This window comes from Alexandromys fortis, unplaced genomic scaffold (genome assembly GCF_014885135.2).
Source record: "Alexandromys fortis isolate MF-2015 unplaced genomic scaffold, M_Fortis_MF-2015_v1.1 scaffold_8_9099976_23576923, whole genome shotgun sequence".
Lineage (NCBI taxonomy): Eukaryota > Metazoa > Chordata > Mammalia > Rodentia > Cricetidae > Alexandromys > Alexandromys fortis.
This window is the reverse complement of record NW_026067899.1, coordinates 6,799,640-6,819,664: the sequence shown is the minus strand read 5'-3', so window position 1 is coordinate 6,819,664 and position 20,025 is coordinate 6,799,640. Positions and strand designations below refer to the sequence as shown.

General features: G+C 40.1%; 1 protein-coding gene across 1 annotated transcript in view; it reads right to left on the bottom strand.

The window, feature by feature from the left end:
* Positions 1–20,025, bottom strand: part of Slc38a11 (solute carrier family 38 member 11) — a 44,471-nt gene that overhangs the window by 19,800 nt on the left and 4,646 nt on the right. The window contains exons 3-7 of the mRNA XM_050123246.1: positions 18,459–18,533; positions 15,728–15,862; positions 14,438–14,503; positions 13,085–13,191; positions 10,233–10,312 (exon numbers count right to left, since the gene is read on the bottom strand). Of these exons, the coding sequence (XP_049979203.1) occupies positions 10,233–10,312; positions 13,085–13,191; positions 14,438–14,503; positions 15,728–15,862; positions 18,459–18,533 (463 nt within the window). The remainder of the gene's footprint in view (positions 1–10,232; positions 10,313–13,084; positions 13,192–14,437; positions 14,504–15,727; positions 15,863–18,458; positions 18,534–20,025) is intronic.

The following is a 20,025-nucleotide window of genomic DNA, read 5'->3' as shown; positions in this document are numbered from 1 at the left end:
GAAAAGAAGGAGGAGGAGGAGGAGGAGGAGAGAGAGAGAGAGAGAGAGAGAGAGAGAGAGAGAGAGAGAGAGAAAGAGAAGAAACAGATAATGCTAGAAGATTTCATCGTGAGCTCAAATATCACGAATATGAACAGAACATTGGGGCAAATTTCCTGAACAGCTGGGGCTGCCTTTTTATAGAGAGCCACAGTCCCTTCACCTCATCGGCCAACTCACACTTCTACCTTCATAACTGTTAGAGGCCTAGGATAGGTTTTTCATAAGGGAGGGATGTGTGAGTATGAACGTGCGCATTTTGAATTCTCTGCAAGTGTTGGGAAATTAGCTTCCTATGAATTTACCAAATTAAACTGTGATTGGATTTATAAACAGGAACATGCCCTTAACGCCCCGTTTTCTGCTTTCTGTGAAGGCCTGACTCTCATAGATCTCTCCCCCAAAGCTTTCATCTAAGCACCAACACTGCTTCTTCCTTTTCCTCCTTTAACCTTTAAATCATAGTTAGAGTAACAGAGACTAGAAAACTGACAGGTAAAGAGATTCAGCAAGTGGAAAATTTATTATGTTTTTCATCTGCATAAAACTCTACTTATGTATGGGATACCATGTGATTTTTGTAATACATATACATTTACCGTGTAATTTTAAAATCAGGGGACACACACACACGTTCTTTTTCATAAAAATATTTAAAATACTTTCTCCTAGCTTTTTAACCATTAACTGTACATTATCACCTGTAATCATTCTACTGTACATAAAACAGAACTTATTTCTCTTTTCTTAATTGTGTCTTTGGATACCCCCTCCTCAGCCTCTAGTGACAACCATTCAACTCTTTAACTTCTAGGAGAGCAACTTTGTTTGCTTTTGGGGGACAGGGCCTCACTGTACAAGGTTAGGTGGGATTCTACAGACCTGCCTATTTTTGCCTCCCATGTGTTAGGAGAGAGGGCATGTACCACCAAGCCCTGCCTGAGATCAACTTTTAAGATATTTCACAAGTGAGTGAGATCATGTGGTACTTTCTGCTTGTGACTTATTTTACATTTCCAGTTTCATGTTGTGGCAAATGAAATATATATCTATCTATATATTTATATATATAGTAGATTAGTATTATGTTGTATGTGTTTGTCATATTTTCTTATTCATCAGTGGCTGGACACTTAGACTGCTTCTATATCTTCATTATTATGAAAAATGTTACAATAAGTAATTAGGTAATTTTTGAGAAAGAATTACCTATCCATCTGTGATGGCAATTCTGGGCTGTCACTTGACTAATCTGGAATTAACTAAAACCCCCAAATGGGGCACACCTGTGAGGGATTTTTTTGTTTGATTCGAAGTGGGAAGATCTACTTCTAATCTGGATCTTGGAGGTGGGAGGACACACTTTTAATCCAGATCTTTTGAGATGGGGGATACCTGACTCTAGTCTGGGCCACACCTTCTGCTAGAAGTCTAAATAAGGGGGATAGGGAAAAGGGAAGTTTTGCTCTTCCCCTACTTTTTTTCATTTATAGCAAGTCCATTCCTCATTGGCATTTGAGTCTTCTTCTTTGAGATATCGTATATATTGAAGACCAGCTGAGACATCCAGCCTCATGGACTGAGTAACTACTGGATTCGTGGAATGTGCATTCTTGGGCAGCCATTGTTGGATTAGCTGGACCATGGCCTGTAAGTCATTCTAATGTATCATATCATATCTCTGTCTGTCTGTCTGAACACACACACACACACACACCACACACCCTTAAAGTTGGCTATCGAATTAAACCAGAGTAGACAGGCCACATGGATTTCCCTTCTGTCCTGAGCCCCCACTACAATGTTATTAAAGGGATTTAAACGGTTTGTGAGGAAGAGGATGGTAGCAGGAGAGACGTCAGTGGAGGAGAATAACAGGGGATGTTCACGTCATAACTATGGAGAGCCGTGTAGAGGGTGAACATGAGAGTAGCTGGCTTCACGCCAGCCCAGAGTGTGTGGAGTGTTGAGGCTCGGACAGCACAGGGAAGAGGTGAAGGGGAGTCCTAGAGTAGGGGGTGGAGGTGCAGGGGCAAACTGAGAGGCAGTCTGTCTAGAAGGCCCAGCAGCACAGGGCTTCCTGTCAGGCTGATCCATTATCTTATCTAAGCCTTTAGAAGAGGCTTAACAAAAGGGATCAAGTCTAAAAGTCAAACTGGGTAAAGGGGTTAAAAGAAAACCCAAGGCAGGAATTGAGCTTGGGGAGGGGAAGTGGGGGGTGGAGGAAAAAGGGGGTTGGGAGGAAAGCTAAAAAGTACTTAAATCTTAAAAGCTTCTAAGAACTACAATATGTGAAGAGTAAGAAGATAATTTAGGGCCCCGCACACGGCAGTTCGTAGCCTCAGCACAGGCAGCACTTCAAAAAGAAAGGGTGCTTCCTTTACATAAAAAATCTGAACAGATGTTAATTTATATAATTTTTGTTTAGTCTTTTTGGTGGGGAGTGCACTGTGGATCGAAGTCAGAGATTATGTATGCTAATCACAAAGCTATACATAGATCGTATATGCTTTTTAAGAAAAGATTTTCTTTTAATCATTTTTATTTGTATGTATGTCTGTGGGAGTACATGCCATGTGTGGACATGCCCGTAGAGGCCAGAAGAAGACATCAGCTCCTCAGGATCTGAAGTTACAGCTGGTTATGAGCTGCTGGGTGTGGGTAACGGTTTGGATTCTTGGATTCAGTCTTCTGATCATGATTGGAAACTTGAATTTGTTATCTTCCTAACAGCTGAGGGATCAGCAATGATGTCCTATCAAATAAACCTGTCTTCACAGAGTGATGAAGGCAAGCTTCAGGCTGGACATGGTGTCACCCCTGAAACCTCAGCCCTCAAGAGGCAGAGGAAAGTGGGTGTCTGTAAGTTTGGGGCTAGCCTGGTCTATGTAGTGCATTTCAGGCCAACTTGGGCTATGTATCTACTGAGCCCCATCTCAAATAAATAACAACGAAACAACAACCAAGCTCCAGAGTTTTGCTCCTGGGTCTTAGGACACCACACCTCTGGGTCAGGAGGCTTGGAACATTTGTGCCTTGTGGTTGCAGGGGAGGCTTCCAAATAATCCAGCATGGGCAGAGCCTGACTTTTATTGGGTGCTTTATAAATTAACTGCTTCAACCAGACACAGCGGAGAGTTAAGTGCTCTGAACACCCTCGGGCACAGTTCACGTGTCCTGTTTTCTGTCAAGCTCTGAAGAACCGGCAGACCTGACTGCATCCCCCAGTTCAGCCTCCCCTGGCTCCTCAGCCATTGTGCTGTCCCAGCTCATTTGTGTCTGAATCTGTGGTACAGATCTGTGTTTGACAGAGCTGCCTGGGAAAATCCTTCCTTGTGATTACTCTCAGTGTCAGAAAGGATTCACTTCTTTTAACTACAATTTTCAAAAGTTGATTTAAATATTCAGAAAACTTAATGCCGATTCTTTTTTGGCCAAAATATAGTTTTGATCTTACCAAAAAAACAATCCCCAAGAAAAACCTTGTAATCATGAACCCAGTTTGCCACTGGAGATATCAATGTTCTTTGATTCTTATTATCATCTATTCTATGATTCCCTTGCCAACTCTTCACAAAGTGTTGGTGGTTGGTTGATTTGGCACAGACAGGCAGGTACGGCAGGGAGTAGAGTAGGATTTTACTTTTAAAAACATTTATTATTATTATCACTGTTGTTCTTAGTGTATATGTTCTTGTGTATACATTTGTAGGGGAAGGTAATGATGGGAGCGTTGTAAGAATGTGTGCTTGTGAAGGTCAGAGGTCAACACTAGAGTTTTCCTCGATAGCTTCCCACCTTGTCATCTGAGATAGGTTCGTTCAAGGAACCTGACACTCATTGATTGGCTTAGACTAGCTGGTCAACAAGCCTGGAAATCTTCCTGCCTCCATCCTCCTAGCCCTAGGATCACAGGCATACACTGATGACTTGACTTTTCATAGGGGCACTGGGGATTCGAACTCAGGCCCCCATGCTTGTGCTACAGTCACATTGCTGACTGAATCCTCTCCCTGCCCCCTAAATCTTATAATATTATAAATATCAGTTATAATTATGAATGTCATTTGGTTTTTGAGGTTTATATGCCCAACTCTATCCTCAATAAACTTGAATCGACCCACAAAGGGTGACGGGGTACCACCTACCTTTGTAGCCTCACAACTGATACAATAGGTATTTAATGCATTGATTGAAAGTAGACTCTTCTGTTTCTCCCATTGGTAGTGAATTCTGGGCATCCTATGAATCTAGTTGTTTAAGCTGAAAACCTTTATGTCAACCATCACCCTAAGTGACTCCTGCTCCCTTAGAACCTTCATGGTGACACTCAGTCTATCAGCTGAAAGGCTCCTCTCTCTCTTCATGTCTGCCAGCCATGACCATACACTGTACCAGTTGTCCTGTGCCTAGACCCTTGCCATAGACAGCCTTTTCCCAAGCTTCTGTGTTCCCATTGCCCTCACCTGGGCTCTAAGAAGAGCCCAGATTAAAATGGAAAGCTTTATCTGACCACTCTTCTGCTTCATAACTGTCAACATCCAGCAGCTGAAGAACAAACCAAGATTTTTACGCTGCAGCAAAGTCTTCCCTTCATCTTGGGGTTCTCTGCCAAACCATCTGTGCTGATTTCCTTATGTACCCTGGATAGGCTTTCAGCCTAGGATCACCAGAACTCTAGTTATGTCTTTAACATAATATCTAAGTGGTGGGAGGTGGGGGGAGGCATAGGAAAATGAGGGTCAGTGGTTGCCATGAACTAGGTGAACACTGGCTTTGAAAGTAACCCTAGTAAACTTTGCATTGCTAGTAAATACTTTTTCCGTGAAAATTTCATTGCCTCGAGACGATTCTTACTCTCTTGTGCAGTCAGTCCGCAGGATGAACCAACTAAAGCACATTGGTTTGGCACATGGGTTTCACTGAGCTGTTGAGCTATTATCTAGCAATTCCATCCTGAGCTCCAGGTTTGCGTTGCACACTCTGCTGAGAGATGAGCACACAGCGGGAAAGAGCAAATGTGACCTCTGTTCTCATCCTGCTTGTGGCTAGATGAAAGACATAAAGTACCCCTACGAGAAGATGCCTAAGCGATGAGTAAAGACAGTTCAATAAGGAACATCATCATTTTACTTCTAAGTGGAGAACCCTTCTCATTTCCTATAGCTCCAAACTTACAAAGCCAAAAACACTCAACTTCTGAACATACTCCTGATCACCATTCCAAGCTCCCGTCATGAAACTCACATTGCCTCTCACAATCTTCAGAATGGACCCACGTGTTCCTCTGTGTATCCTTTAGGCTGTATTTTCAAGAACGAATATCCCAGCTTCTACCCAAGGACCACACAAACGATGCCCTAAATGCCTTTAAGAGTTCTGGGAAGCTGGATGTGGTGGCACAGGCCTTTCATCCCAGAATTTGGGAGACAGAGGGAGGAGGTTCTGTGAGTTTCAGGCCAGCCTGGTCTAGGACACACAGAGCAACATAGTGAGACCCCCACCTCATCTCTTCGCTCCAATAAAGAGTTCACGGAGCACTTTTAGTTTCTTCTTTTTTTTTTTTTTTTTTTTGGTTTTTCGAGACAGGGTTTCTCTGTGGCTTTGGAGCCTGTCCTAGAACTAGCTTTGTAGACCAGGCTGGTCTCGAACTCACAGAGATCCACCTGCCTCTGCCTCCAGAGTGCTGGGATTAAAGGCGTGCACCACCATCTTTTGACTCGAGCTATGATTTGATTAATAATTCCTATGTTTACAACAAGCTAAAGCAGTTTAGCTCTCTTTTCTCTCTCCGGCCAATTTTCCCATACTGTTTCACTCCATTTACACCCCTTCTCATATAAGGAGAGCGGGAGGACAGAGAGGGAAAGGAGGGTTTTCCCGATTTTTTTGCTTTCTACTGAAATAATTTATTGAACGTTGTTATGCCATATGCCTTTTAAGTATATAAATGTCATAAAAATAATTTACTAAAAACATTGTGTTTTTCTTTAATTTTTAAAATTTTCATTAAACAATGTCCCCAGGCTCCAATAGGAGTATTTTTTTCCATGAGGACATTTGTCATTTATTTATATCTTAAATTCTTTTGTAAGTGTGTTCTACCCATACCATTTAATTGAAACCCCTGTAATCTAAATGGGTACTGTCATTTTCAGGGTTCATGGTTCTTCCAAATTTCCAATCATAACTGCTTTGATGTCTTTTGGGGCCACTCGTTTTCCTATTCAGTCTGGATGCAGTGACCCTTTTCTTAGCTCCAAGGGTAGGCACCCATGACTTGTTCTCAACTCAGCAACTCAACACACAGATCCTGGGGTAGGAATCCTTACAGATCCTCATCAGAGCCAACTGGCAATAATCCTTGCAGTGGACTGCAATCCCTCGAAAGAGAAAACTCTCTTTCTCTGGATTTAAGCCTAAATAGTATAAGTTGAGCCTGCTGCTGTTACCTTGTGACAGCGATAAGGCATTTCAGAGCCTGGAGCTCAAACAAGAAGCAGAACAAAGAGATGGATAAAAAAGAAAAGCCATACCTGACTTCATTAAATGAGCCACACCCATAACCACACCCAACAACTGACCTTGAATCTTATAGTTGTGTGACTAAATTGTCTTTTACTTCAGTCAGATTACAGTTTGATGTTTGATGATTGTCATTTACAACAAGAACAGCAACAATTCATATTTCATAAAAAAAAAGTTCAGTGATTGACACCCATCAAATCTAATCATTCTCTTCCGCAAATATGTACTTTTACGTATTTTACCCATTTTTTCCTGATTCTCTCTTGAATCCTTTCTAGGTCATTAAATTGTATAATTTTAGGCATAAGATGGACAGAATAACTAAATTAATGCTTGCTGGGTTCTAGGGTACAGTTTGTGTATCTAAGTGTTTATATAAATCTTAGGTGTGTATATACTACAGTTATGTTTAGAATGCTAAGTTATTGATTAAAATATTAAAACAGAGAGTCATATGAAAGAAAATAGTTTCAAATTTGATTTCATGTTATCATTTCCACACTGATTGTAAGATATGAATATTAATGACATTACTAAGTAAAGATTTTTTTCAAAAATAATGCCTCCTATTTAAGTTAGGAAAAATATTCAAGTGTGTTACTGCATTTTTATACTCGTGCGCTCTCTGGAAAACAATTAAATTGTTCTGCTACCCCAGATTTTATAAAGCAAAGACCTAGAAAATGCAATAAAACTGAACATAATTTCCAAGAAGAATTGAGAGTCGTGAGGCTGTGGCTATTTGAAATCATATCAGAAAGCAGAATTTATGGCCCTACGAGTTATGGAAAAGGAAATTGAATTGTGTTTTATTTTTAAACACAACCACTAAAAAGGTGTTTCCATGGTAACGAGGTCACCACTAGCAGCCGTTACAGACCTGCCTGTCTTCTGATAGTGGGTTTAAAGATCCTTTTTTCAAATACGATTTTAGAAGACCGAGGGGAAGAGACATGCACAGCTTTTCCAATCACCCCTCGGAACTGGAAATGAAGGAAAGCACACATGGCGTATCGGGTCTCTCATGTTTTCTGGATGATGAGCATCCATGCCCGCCTTATTTTCAGAAGGAAGCCTGCTTGACCAGCTTCTGTGCCAAACTCTGCACAGATCTCATTAGCCTGATGGTAAGCAGGGCGAGCAGAAGTGGTTTGCAGAACTAGTCAAACAGAAATAAGGGGTGGCACCGTACGAGAGAACATGCTTCCTAGACATCTAAATATTGGAAGAGTTGAATAAATATTCCCCCCATTATTGTAAAGACTCGGTCTCAGATAAAATATTATATCACCAGTAGAGGAGATTAAGGCTACATTTTGTTTGGGACCAAAACAAACAAATTGTTTTTTTTTTTTTTTTTTTTTTTTTTTTTTTTTTTTTTTTCTCTGTGGCCATGACATCAGCTCATTTAGCCTGACAGGAAGAGCGCACCCCTTCCTCTTTTCCCTCATAGTTATCCTCAGAGTGTTATTTTCCCCACTAAACTGAAAGATCTTTGGGAGCAAAGACATTTCATTTCTTTTTGTATTCATGATGCTCTGCCACATGATACTTCTTTCTATATTTAAAAAAAACCCTGAGAAACATAAACAAAGGATGATCATCAACCACAGAGCATCAAGTAGAAACAAAAATCTCTGGCTTCATTTTGGGAATGAAGTACAGCCTGGGTGTGCTTCTGGCCAGTCTCTGGGCCAGAGCCTCTGTCTAGCTCCTTGCTCATGGACCCTTTAACTGTTTCCTAAGGAGTCCAGTTGCCTGGCCCCTAGACAGATGGGCAGAAGCTCTGTGGGTGGGGCCCTTGCACCCCAGTCATCTAGCTAATCAGGTGAGTAGAATATACAATGTTGATGGGGATCAAGGTTTGCCCCTTCTGGATCGTATTGAGTTCTGATTCACTGACTTCTCAAGTTTCCTCTATTTTCTCTCTATTGTCCTCCTTCTTGATATCACCTCATTGTGTTATATATACCCAGCATATAAAGTCTCTTATTATAAATGGCTACTTAGAAGCATTTTTCATTATAAAGTTTTTGGTCATTATAGTTAAGTCTCATGCAATCACCATTTTGCCTAAATTATTACTTTTTGTATTATTTATTGTGTAGATTATCTTTTTGTTTCTGTAAATCAGTTTTTCAAAAACCAGGATGGAATGTAGTATCTGCGCAATAAATACTGAAAAAGAAGCAGCAGAATGGCTGTACACCTCTGTGTTTCTATGTGCACATTTCCTGAGCCCAAAATACTTTTTACCCTCTTATCTATCTAAAAAAGTTCCAGTCCTTCCAAGATACCAAGATCATACATGGTTTCCTCTTTAAGGAAGCTCTCCTAATCCCAAGCAGGTCGTGAAGCCCTGGTTTGGGCAATGACTTTCACATTTCCCCTTCACACTGATCACACTGTATTGAACTTATTTTTCTTCTGTTTTGAAAGCATCCAACTGATAGACAGTTTGCGGCAGACACTGATCCAGACAATATATTGGTCTTCTCTTCCAGGACACAGCAAAAATCATCAGAAACAATAGGTGCTTGCTAAAAGAAGGGATAGATGGCCACACTGAAGGGAATCAAACCCAATTCATTTCAAAGCTTCTCAGGCTATGTAAGGACTGAATTAATGAACCTTTCTTCTCCCTTCCTTCCTTCCTTCCTTCCTTCCTTCCTTCCTTCCTTCCTTCCTTCCTTCCCTCCTTCCTTCTTCCTCCCCTCCCTTCCCCTCCCTCCCTCCCTCCTTCCCTCCCTCCCTCCCTCCTTTCCTTTCTCTTTGATTTGTTTATCTTAGTAATTGATGAGGGGAGGGGGCTTGTGTTCTAGTTAGGCTCTCTTCCAAGGGGGCTACAAGCAGATAGCCTCTCCAGCTATCTGCTCCAATCCTTATGGTAAAGTCCTGGTATATTGGTGTGATGCTGTCTAAAAGGAAGGCCTTTTGGGAGGCAATAAGGGTCAGATGAGAGGAGGTGGACAGCAACCACAGAGCCGGCTGCCATGTGATGACCTGTAGCAAGGGGACCCAGGGGCTCTTCTAAGATCAAAGCTCGTTGGCACCCTGCTCTTAGACTTCCTACCTACTTGAGTCACAATTTTTTTAACTTTTTTTTTTCAGGCAAGCTAAGAAGAAGTGACTTTACAGAGCAACAATTAGTCAAAAGGGAAACAAATTGTCTTGTGCCATGCTACTGATCAGATCTATCCAGCAGGTTTCCTCTCCGCCTTCTTTCTTAGAGACCATGCATAGAAGATGCAGCATTTCTTGCATTCATTAAGACACGACTTAAATTAATTTTTTTATTGTTTAGTACATTTCAGGTCCCCTGATGCATTTACTGACTGTAAATCTCTCTCTGATTTTTTCCCAAATACTCACTATATACTGTTTCTCATTGCTATGTGTATATATGTATATAACCTCTTTCTTCCTTCCTTATTTTCCATTTTGAGGCTGAGTCTCCTGTATCTCAGCATAACCTTGACATTGCTATATAGCTGAAAATCACTTTGAACTCTTGATCTGCTGCCACCTCTTCTTGGGCCCTGGGATTATAGGCATGAGCCATCATATCTGGCTATATTTTTATTTGTGTATTTTCCTTATGTTCTTGAATATGATATATTTCAGCAAATATTGATGTAAAAGTCAAAAAATACAACAGCACTTACATGTTTGGCCCCAAAGAAACTGCTCTTGTCATTACGATTCCAAGGATTATAGTGGTTAAAACTGTGGAAATGAAAGAGATCTGTACAAAGAAACGTGAAGACACCGTCAGTATAAGATGCGGATAATTTGTTTAAAATAGTACATCATTTTTATTAATTTGGTAAACTTATTTATAGATTGTTTCTATCAGGCTCCCTAAGTGGTTTATACCCTTAGAGAGTAGTCTCTACACTGGTTGGGTGGGTGCATAACTACATAACAGATTATAATCGTCCCTGAGACCCAAACAGAGGATCGAGGGTCCACTGTGGTTTTACAACAAAGTCTGAAGCCCTCTCAGTGACTTCCTGCACAGGATACAAAGTGAGTGCTTTTAATTTATGAAAGTTAAAATGAAAATATCTTTTTTTTTAATTTCAGGCCCTATTTTAGTACTGTATTAAGCTGATTTCTATCTACCATTGCTTTTTCCATTTTCATCCCCCCCCCTTTTCCTTTCAACATACCCTGCATACACTCTTTTCAATTCTCTTTTTTCATGTCTGCCTTTCCCTCTCTGTTCTCCAGCTCCGTTGGTCTGTTTTTCCCATGTGGTTTGCCCTCTGCTCTGTGTTTCTGGGTCTGTTCTTTGTCTTCCTCCCAGCACTGTGCCTGTTTCATCCGGCTAACACACGGGTCGCTGTGCGAGCGCATGTACCGTGTACACTCATTACACTAGGCTCGCGAATCGAGATTCTCCATTTAAAATGGATACGCACATCTGAGATGGCTTCTAGGATAGGTTAAAACAAAAAGGCCTCAGATTCCTTTTATTTCATGTCATTATCATTAACACTGGATTTTAAGTTTTTAATCTTTAATTTGAAATAAATATCTATCATGAGTTCCCTGGTCCTGTGAGGGACAGAGAGAAAAAAAATAGCCACTGGAAGTCCACACAGCTAGAAGGTGACAGGTGGCATTCAAATGCAAGCAGCCTACTCCGTAGAGAGCCTGCCCTGTGCTTTGTTAATCAGGATTTCAGTAGGACACTTCAAGAGGTGTGTAGGGAATTCATATGTTAAGGATCATAATTTTTTTCATGAATGTTTTGCTTTCTACTTTCAGAAGATAACATTTATGCATCTATATTGAACATTTATGCATCTATATTGAATATATATTTATATATCTATTTTTCACTTGTAAAGTTTAAAAAAATGCTAAACCATTCAGATACCTGACACAAAAAAAAATTGCTTTTGATACAATTTTCTTCCTTTCTTTTTTCTTTCCCCTCCCTCCCTCCCTCCCTCCCTCCCTCCCTCCCTCCCTCCCTTCTTTCTTTCTTTCTTTCTTTCTCTCTCCCTTTTTTTTTGACGAGGTCTCACTATGTAACCCTGACTGGCCAGGAATTATGTATAGATCAGGTTGGCTTCAACTCATAGCGATCTGTCTGCCTCTTCCTCCAGCTCCTGAATATTACACTGTACACTGCCATATCTGGCCTCCCTTTTGGTCCTTGCTTGTCACTGAATGGCTGCTAAAGACAAAAGGCCTGGTGGTGAGAACACCCCCACAGGCTGGCTCCGTGTCCAGCTCTGCCTGGAAGGAGGGACCTCACTCATCACTGGATGCATTGTGTCAAGCATCAAAGGCAGGTGCAGAACGGAGCTGATGGGTGCAGTGTTCAAAGCAGACCGTAGAAGTGTCACATGATCAACCCTTTTAGAAAACGTATGGTCAGAATATTTGATCATGTAGACATAGTACCAGTTATATTTTGAGTAAAATAAAAACATTCCTTGGCAGTAAGAGAATAAAATACACGCAGATAAAGGATAGTCTATGTAAATAAGGTTAGGTGGGGAGTCAAATAATGATCTAGTTAATTTGATTAGAAAGACTTTAGTCCTATTGGCAAAATTCTCAACAATTGATCAATCAAAAAATTGGTATTTAAATTCACTGAGTGGGTAGCCTGGTGGTGGCGGTACACGTCTTTAATCCAGTACTTAGGAGGCAAAGACAGGTAGATCTCTGAGTTCAAGGTCAGCCTGGTCTACAGAACTATTTTCAAGATAGCCAGGAAATAGAGAAAGCCTGTCTCAAAAAAACAAAACAACAAAAAAATTCACGGAGTGGAAACACATAGAATAGACATTGTAATTTGCAAATAAAAACATTTTGCATCATTTAAGTGATTCATCCTTGATATACTTTTGTTTACTTTTCATTTTAACTGATACATAAAACATAAAATTTTATATAGATTCAGGGTCCCACACAGTTTGTCAATGCATTTATTGTACAATGCTTAAATAAGATTAAACATTTATTTCTTCCAACACTTCTCTCTTTGTCATACTTAGTTTAATCCAATTGTTTAAATTATCTCCAGAAAAGGTGGGGCACTTTTCTAATAAAGTAGAGTGTTTTAAATACAGTTTTCCTTATTTTCTAAATTGAAAATCCATTGTCTGATATCAGATTATCTCCTTTAGAAAAAAAAAGGAAGAACATATTTTTTTTCACATTTAACCATAAGTTTCCCCAAATGAGCTATTCTCAGTTTGCTAAGCATAACTGTGGTGGCAGCTGAGTAGACTGTAGGCCCGCAAAATTAAGGGCTATTTAAAAAATGTAAAAATGGGGCCGGAGAGATGGCTCAGTGGTTAAGAGCACTGGCTGCTCCTACAGAGGACATGAGTGGGATTCCTAGCACCTACAGCAGCTCCCACAACCCTCTGTAACTACAGTTCCAGGGGATCATCCAGCTCCTGCAAGTACATGGTGCACACAGATACATGCAAGCGCAACACTCGCGTACACAGAAATAAAAACAAGGAAAGCTTTAAAATGTAGAAATTACCTTTCCTAGCTTTGCTATATCTCGGTACAACGACAGAGGCAGAGTAAATGTAGCCGTTGAAACCACAATGATGAAGTGTCGGCCAATAAACACGCTTCCCGGATCAACTGAAATATAGTAAATATTATTTAGCGTCTATACACACAAATAGTGCATTGTGTGGTACATTAACTACCCAAACATTTCACTATAAATAATGATGTAAAAACACTTAAATCATATATGAAGATGATTTTGAGTTAATAAACAAAAAATCATGTTAAAACATAAATATGCCACAAAAATATAATACAAAATAACCCAAGAATGAACTTATGCTTCCTATGATGTCATAGAATTTTACATTCCTATGAATAGCGTCTTTAAAAATTATTAATTTATTTAATGTTCATAGCCTTTTACTGTATGTGTATCTGTTCATCACTTGAATGTCTGATGCCCCTGAAGGCCAGAGGAGGGTATCAAATTCACTAGAAATGGTTACAGATGGCTGTGAGCTACTACGCAGGTGCTAGGAATTGAACCCTGGTCCTCTGCAAGAGCATCTGGTACTCTAAACAATGAGCCACTTCGCTAGCCCCAGTCGTCTTCTTGTCAGTTTCGCCACTCCTAAACTACAAGCAAACATGCCCATCCTTTCTGAATTACTCTCACAGCCAAGCCATGGCGACAGGCTCAACAGGAAGTGGGCTTGTGACACGTGCTGAAAATGTCACCTGAGGATATTCACGGCAGCTGTCACACAATTGGTCCACAATGGAAACAACACAAACATGCCCTGGCTGACTGCCACACTAGTGTGTTTGTGTTTCCATAGCATGGGATGCTCCTAACCATAGAAATATAACCAGGCAGACTCCTCAAGGAGTCATGGGGGTAACAAATCCCTGACACATACAACCTGCTGAGTGCCAGGAGTCAGAACCAGAAAGCTATGTGTTTGTTTATTTATTTATTTTGATGGGATTTACATGGTGTTCTGGAAAAAAAAAGTGAATCAAATGGAAATGCATTGAAAATGGCAATTTTTTTTTTTTTTTTTTTTTTTTTTTTTAGACAGGGTTTCTCTGGTTGTCCTGGAACTTGCTCTGTAGACCAGGCTGGTCTGGAACTCAGAGGTCCATCTGCCTCCACATCTAGGGTGTTGGGATTATTGAAGACTTGTACTACCATGCCTGGAGAAGAACAGCAACTTTTAAAAATTGGTCAAAAACTAATTTAAGTTTGTTGTATTGGATGGATGTGAGGCAGCCCAGGTCCACAGTCAAATGTTTTGTTTGTAAATTATGAATTACATCATACCTATGAAAAGTAACATTATTTCAACTCGCCACACTTCTCATGTTTACTTACCTCCTGGGATTCTTTGAAACACTTTGCTCAATGTGTCTCCGGTTATTATGTTGTAACTTATCATAGCTGAAAGCACAATGACAGGAACGGCCGTTAATAACCCTGCACATGTTTTTCTCTTGCATATTCTGAGCACTGGAAGTTACGACTTTCTAAATACTAGAAACATAGTATTTAGCATGACATAGGCTTAGCATGCATTGCATATAATTTCTAGTACACCCGGGTTAAGGATAACATGAAAGATTTGTGCCAAAGTGTCAACTTGAGCTTCAGGAAAATTTTCACGATGCAAATTGGTTCATCCCAGAATGCTCTTGAACATTGAGATTTGACACTCATTTGAAATGTGATTTATTTTGTTGTGGAGGGTTGGTTTCCAAACACCTTCTTTTGGGAAGACACATGCTACTTACACCGAAGAACCAATGACAACAGTAAAATTTGAAGACACACACGCACACACACAAAGCCTTCATTTGAAAATGCAAGGCTTTCAAATGAAGTATATTTTTCTAGATTTCTGTGGGAACACATAGACTTACTTCAACTGTAGCTTCCTTAATTCCAATAAAAATATGAAATCAACATTGTTTGAAATTCCCAAAGAATTAATAAGATGTAAGTGAAGTCTTTGGTTGTTAATTTATATGAACATTTTATCTGTTTAAGAAGTGGGTGACATTTTTACCATTGTAGTAAAAATATTGGCACATGACTTCCCTCACATCATTAGGTTTTCATAAAACAAAACAAAAATCATCTGTATTGAGCCTTAAGAGAGACTTGTTAGTTTTCTCACTCACTTTCAATCCCAAATCATTGTGTATGTCTATGTGTGTGTCTATATATGTTTGTATGTGTATGTATATGTATATATGTGTGTTTGTGCTTGTGTATTGTGTGTATAAATGTGTGTATGTCTGTGCATTGTATATTTTTTGTGTATATGTATGTGTATTGTGCATGTGTATGTGTGTGTGAGTGATATTTGCATGTGTATATATGCTGTATATTCATATACACATTTATCAGAGAGAGAGCATACTGCAGGTAAGGAAAACTAAAGCATTAACCAAATTCCCACTTTATTTTAGAAAAAAAGTAATAAAAAGGTAAAATGTATTAGAAAATATGAAGGAAAATTGTTGAAGATGCAAGTGCTTAATTTGGAAAACACTTCAACTATTAGTTTTTTTTTTCTCTCAAATGCCTATTAAAGCTGCTGTCTTTCAGAAAGAACCATGTGGGTACCAGCTATTATAGCATCTGTCTTCACGGCCACCTTACCTATGAAAGGGTACATAAACTGTAGGGCAGAGAGCAGCAGGTATCCTGGGAAGCCAAAGGTCTTGTTTACCAAAGACTGGTAGGAGTCTGTTCCAGAGAGGGCTCCTCCTTTTATCAATAAAATGAGGGAAAAGTCTGTAGCAAAACAAAACAAAACACAACTCAACTGAAACAAAGAGAAGAAGAGATTCATTTTTAAATCAAGGTTTCATGTGGCCAAGGCTGGCTTCAAGTTCGCTCTGTATTCAAGGCTGACCCTGAACTCCTGCGTTCTCTGCCTCAACATCCCGAGCGCTTAGAGGATAGGCAAGAGCCGCCATACTGGGGTGTGGGAACTCCATCCAAGAATGGAGTCCTGGGAGGGGGATTTTGAGTGCATGTAAGAAAACAGAACAAGGGTCTTGTGACTTCAGTTTCTTTGAAATCATGGGTTTGTTCTTTGAATGCGTTTTCCTGGCCCTCCCAGGTCTAGTGGGTAGGAGGGAGTTTGCTCAGATTATTTGTTAACTGGCTAGGGTTAAATGTTTAAATGCCTCTGTGGAAAAACATGTTTTCTACACGCGCAGCCTGTCCTTGTGACTATATGCAGCCCGGCCTCATGAGAACTTTAGTCATGCACCCTTTCTTAACCCCCAGGGTATACAGTGCTCTGAATAAAGTTTGCTATTGCATGGGAGTTTAGTTCCCCGCATTTCTTGGCTTCATCTCCCACTGCCTCTAGCGTGGTGACACTGGGTTTCCCATGGTGCCAAAGGAGCTGGGGATTGAGCCCAAGGCTGCACGCACGTGAGACAATCTCTGTATGGATGGAGCTTCATCCCCAGCCTGGGAAAAAAGAGGAATTCTAGGAGGAGAGCTGCAGTGGTACAGTATTACCATGACAAGGCTAATGACTTTTAATAAAACATCATTTTTTTTTTAGCTACATGTCTTTCAAACACAATGCAGATATCCTTGAATATCCAGGTGATGCCCTGAATAGGGCAGAGGCAGTATGACTGCCAAAGGCCAGGGATACCCATAATTTTCTATCCCAAAGATGTACCCACGTTTACGGGGATGCGACTCCACTGCAGGTGATATAACATAGGTGTTCAACCTGTAAACACCGTGGTGAGGATTTTAGGGTTAATGATTATATAAGACTCAAAGCCTTTGGTTTGAAACAAAATAAAATCAGTAACTTAATTTTAAAGCTATTATGGCTAAGAGTGCACTCTATGGACTTTTTAAAAAAAATATTTACATTGTAGTTATTTCATTTCAAATTTTATGATTATAGCTGAAGACATAAATATACAGTAATTATATAAATAAAAATAATTTTTCCCCAGGTGGTGGTAGCACACACCTTTAATCCCAGTACGTAGAAGGCAGAAGTAGGGTGAGCTCCACAAATTCAAGGCCAGCCCAGTCTACAGAATGAGTTCCAAGACAGCCAGAACTGTTACAGAGAAGCTACTGTTTAAATGTAGTGTTACCAAGTAATTTCCACAGGATTGAATGGGTAATAAGGACCATAGGGTTAAGGACCCAGGATTTAAATTCCAACCTAACTCCATAGTTTAAGATTTTAATTACGGGGGCTGGAGAGATGGCTCAGTGGTTAAGAGCATTGTCTGCTCTTCCGAAGGTCCTGAGTTCAATTCCCGGCAACCACATGGTGGCTCACAACCATCTGGAATGAGGTCTGGTGCCCTCTTCTAGCCTGCAGACATACACACAGACAGAATATTGTATACATAATAAATAAATAAATATTTTTTAAAAAAGATTTTAATTACGGTGTTGAACAATAGATCTGTAGGACTCCCATAATTTGTAAAGAAGTCTGATTCCATTAAAAAAAATTGTAGTGTTGGGCAAGAAAAAATTAACATACTGTATTTGTAGATTTTGCTCTCAAAGCATAAGAAAGAAAATGAACCTTAAAATATAAATTGTTTGACTTTCGTGAGGGAGATATTTTATTTATCAAAATTATTCAAAGATGCGGATGATTTTAGTAAATGAATGGGTTAATCGTTCCTACTGATGGTGAGCCTGCAATGCAGGACTTTGGAGCGACTGTACATCATGGGTACACCAGCAATTGAATATGCTATTTGCAGTGTGGTTTATTTACATGTAATATGATGCGGGTTTACTAACCACTCGTCTTCTTCCAATCCTGATTCTCAGGTGAGATGTTTACTTTTCTCTGCCTGCTGGTTTATAATTATGCGTTCACCATGCACTAAAGCTATGGTAATATACTGGGTGGAAATTAAATATTTGCCAGCACCAACTGGGGAGCAGGCAATTAAAAAATGGGAAGGCTTTTTAAAGATACTTATATTCATAAGCATAGATTATGCGTCTCTCAGGTCTGGAATGGAGAGGCTGTTCTGCATGTACCTGCCAGCCCAACCCTGTTGTGTGCATCATGGAGCAATGTCCTCTCAGCCAGCACTGGCCTTGGAAGTGACTTTCTCAGCCACCACTTTGTGTATGAAGTGGGAAAGGCACATGACCAGGTTTAGGCTTGGTGATAGAACATGCTACTTTCACTAATCTGTTTAAGAGATTAGGAAGAAAAGCAAATCCCCTCAAATGTGTTGCTTAAATTCCTCAGGATCCTTTGATGGACTTCTTAATTAACTGGGAGATCCAATTGCAGGGCATATTTGTGTAGGTGAAGAAGTCGCTGAACAATTTATACTGCAGGGATATGCAGCCGTGTGCTATTTACCTGTAATATATGAGACCCAGAATAAAAGCAGTATTCCCAAGGGAAATCCAGCTTGATTCATTGAATATGGCAATCCTGGAAAAACACGAAATGTCCCAACCCATTAAAATGACATATATAAATGCAAAAATATCTCACAATTCATTTATAGGAAGTAAAATAAATTCTGTATATCCATGATAAAAAAAGTTGTAACCCAAGACAAGATAGTCCTCAATCAAATATTTTAGCACTTATTCCAGAATGGAATGCCATTAAATTAATGACACATCAGGAGAGCAAGCACACGAGATGAATGAAGAATTCAAAAGCAGCAAATCAAAAATCAATTCCAGTTCAAGTAATGCTTATTTCAGCGTGATGGTGAGTGCCCTAGATTCCAGGGAGAACAAAGACCCCAAGCCCTGCCTGACACGCTGTTGTGGGAAGCAACAGGGAATGGTTGTGGGATCTTAGGGGAGACTGATCATGGAGCCAAAATGGGGGTGTCATTTAGGAAATGAGGGAACGCAGGGAGCACAGGCATGCAGAATTACTTTTTCTCAAGCTAAATGGGGTTCAGAAGATTATTTTTTATGACTTTGTAGATGTGGATAATTTTAGATTATATACGACAAAATATTCAAAATGGAATAATTTAAGCATTTCTCTTTAGAATATTTCTTTTTAGAAAAGATTTCTTTTTAAAACAAAGTTGCCGAGTGCAGTGAAGTGGAATGTTTTTGCTTCGCTGACCTGCATGTACCTGAAAAGTATTCATACCAGGAATAAATTCCAGACTTCTGTCAGTTGGACTGTCCATGCTCCATGATACATGGACACAGACCTTTAAGCAAGCTTTAGCCCTGCTTACTTCTGTTTCACCCCAGGAATCTCCAATTTATTGTTCATTTTAAAAATATGTATATATGGATTAACGTAAAGCCAGAAAGCACATAAACTTGTGAAAAAATGAGAAATTAACTCAGGGGCCAGAGAGATGGCCCAGCAGTTAAGAACACTTATTGCTCCTGCCAAATACCGATTTCCCAGTACCCACATGGTGGCATGCTACTATCCTTAAATCCAGTTCCAGGGAGTCCGGCACCCCCTTCTGACCTCTGTGGGTACCGGGTATGCATGTGGTGTACGTGCATGCAGGCAAAACACTCACACATGCACATATGATGTGGGAGTGTCATATCAATCTGTTGATTTCATTGGCTGAGCAATAAAGAAACTGCTTGGCTGGCCCTGATAGGTTAAAGCATTGGTGGGAGGAATAAACAGAATAGTATGCTGGGCGGAAGAGGAAGTGAGGTCAGACTCTGCTCTGCTTCCAGAGGGACCGAACAGCTCTGCTCTCTGGAGCAGAGACACCATGATGGACGGAGGCTAGACTCTTCCCGGTAAGCGCACCTTGGGGTGCTTACACAGATGATTAGAAATGGGCTAAATTAATATGTGAGAATTAGCCTAGAAGAGGCTAGATAGAAATGGGTCAAGCAGTTAAATGAATACAGTTTGTGTGTTGTTATTTCGGGCATGAGCTAGCCAAGCGGCCGGGGTGTTGGGGACGCAGCCCCGC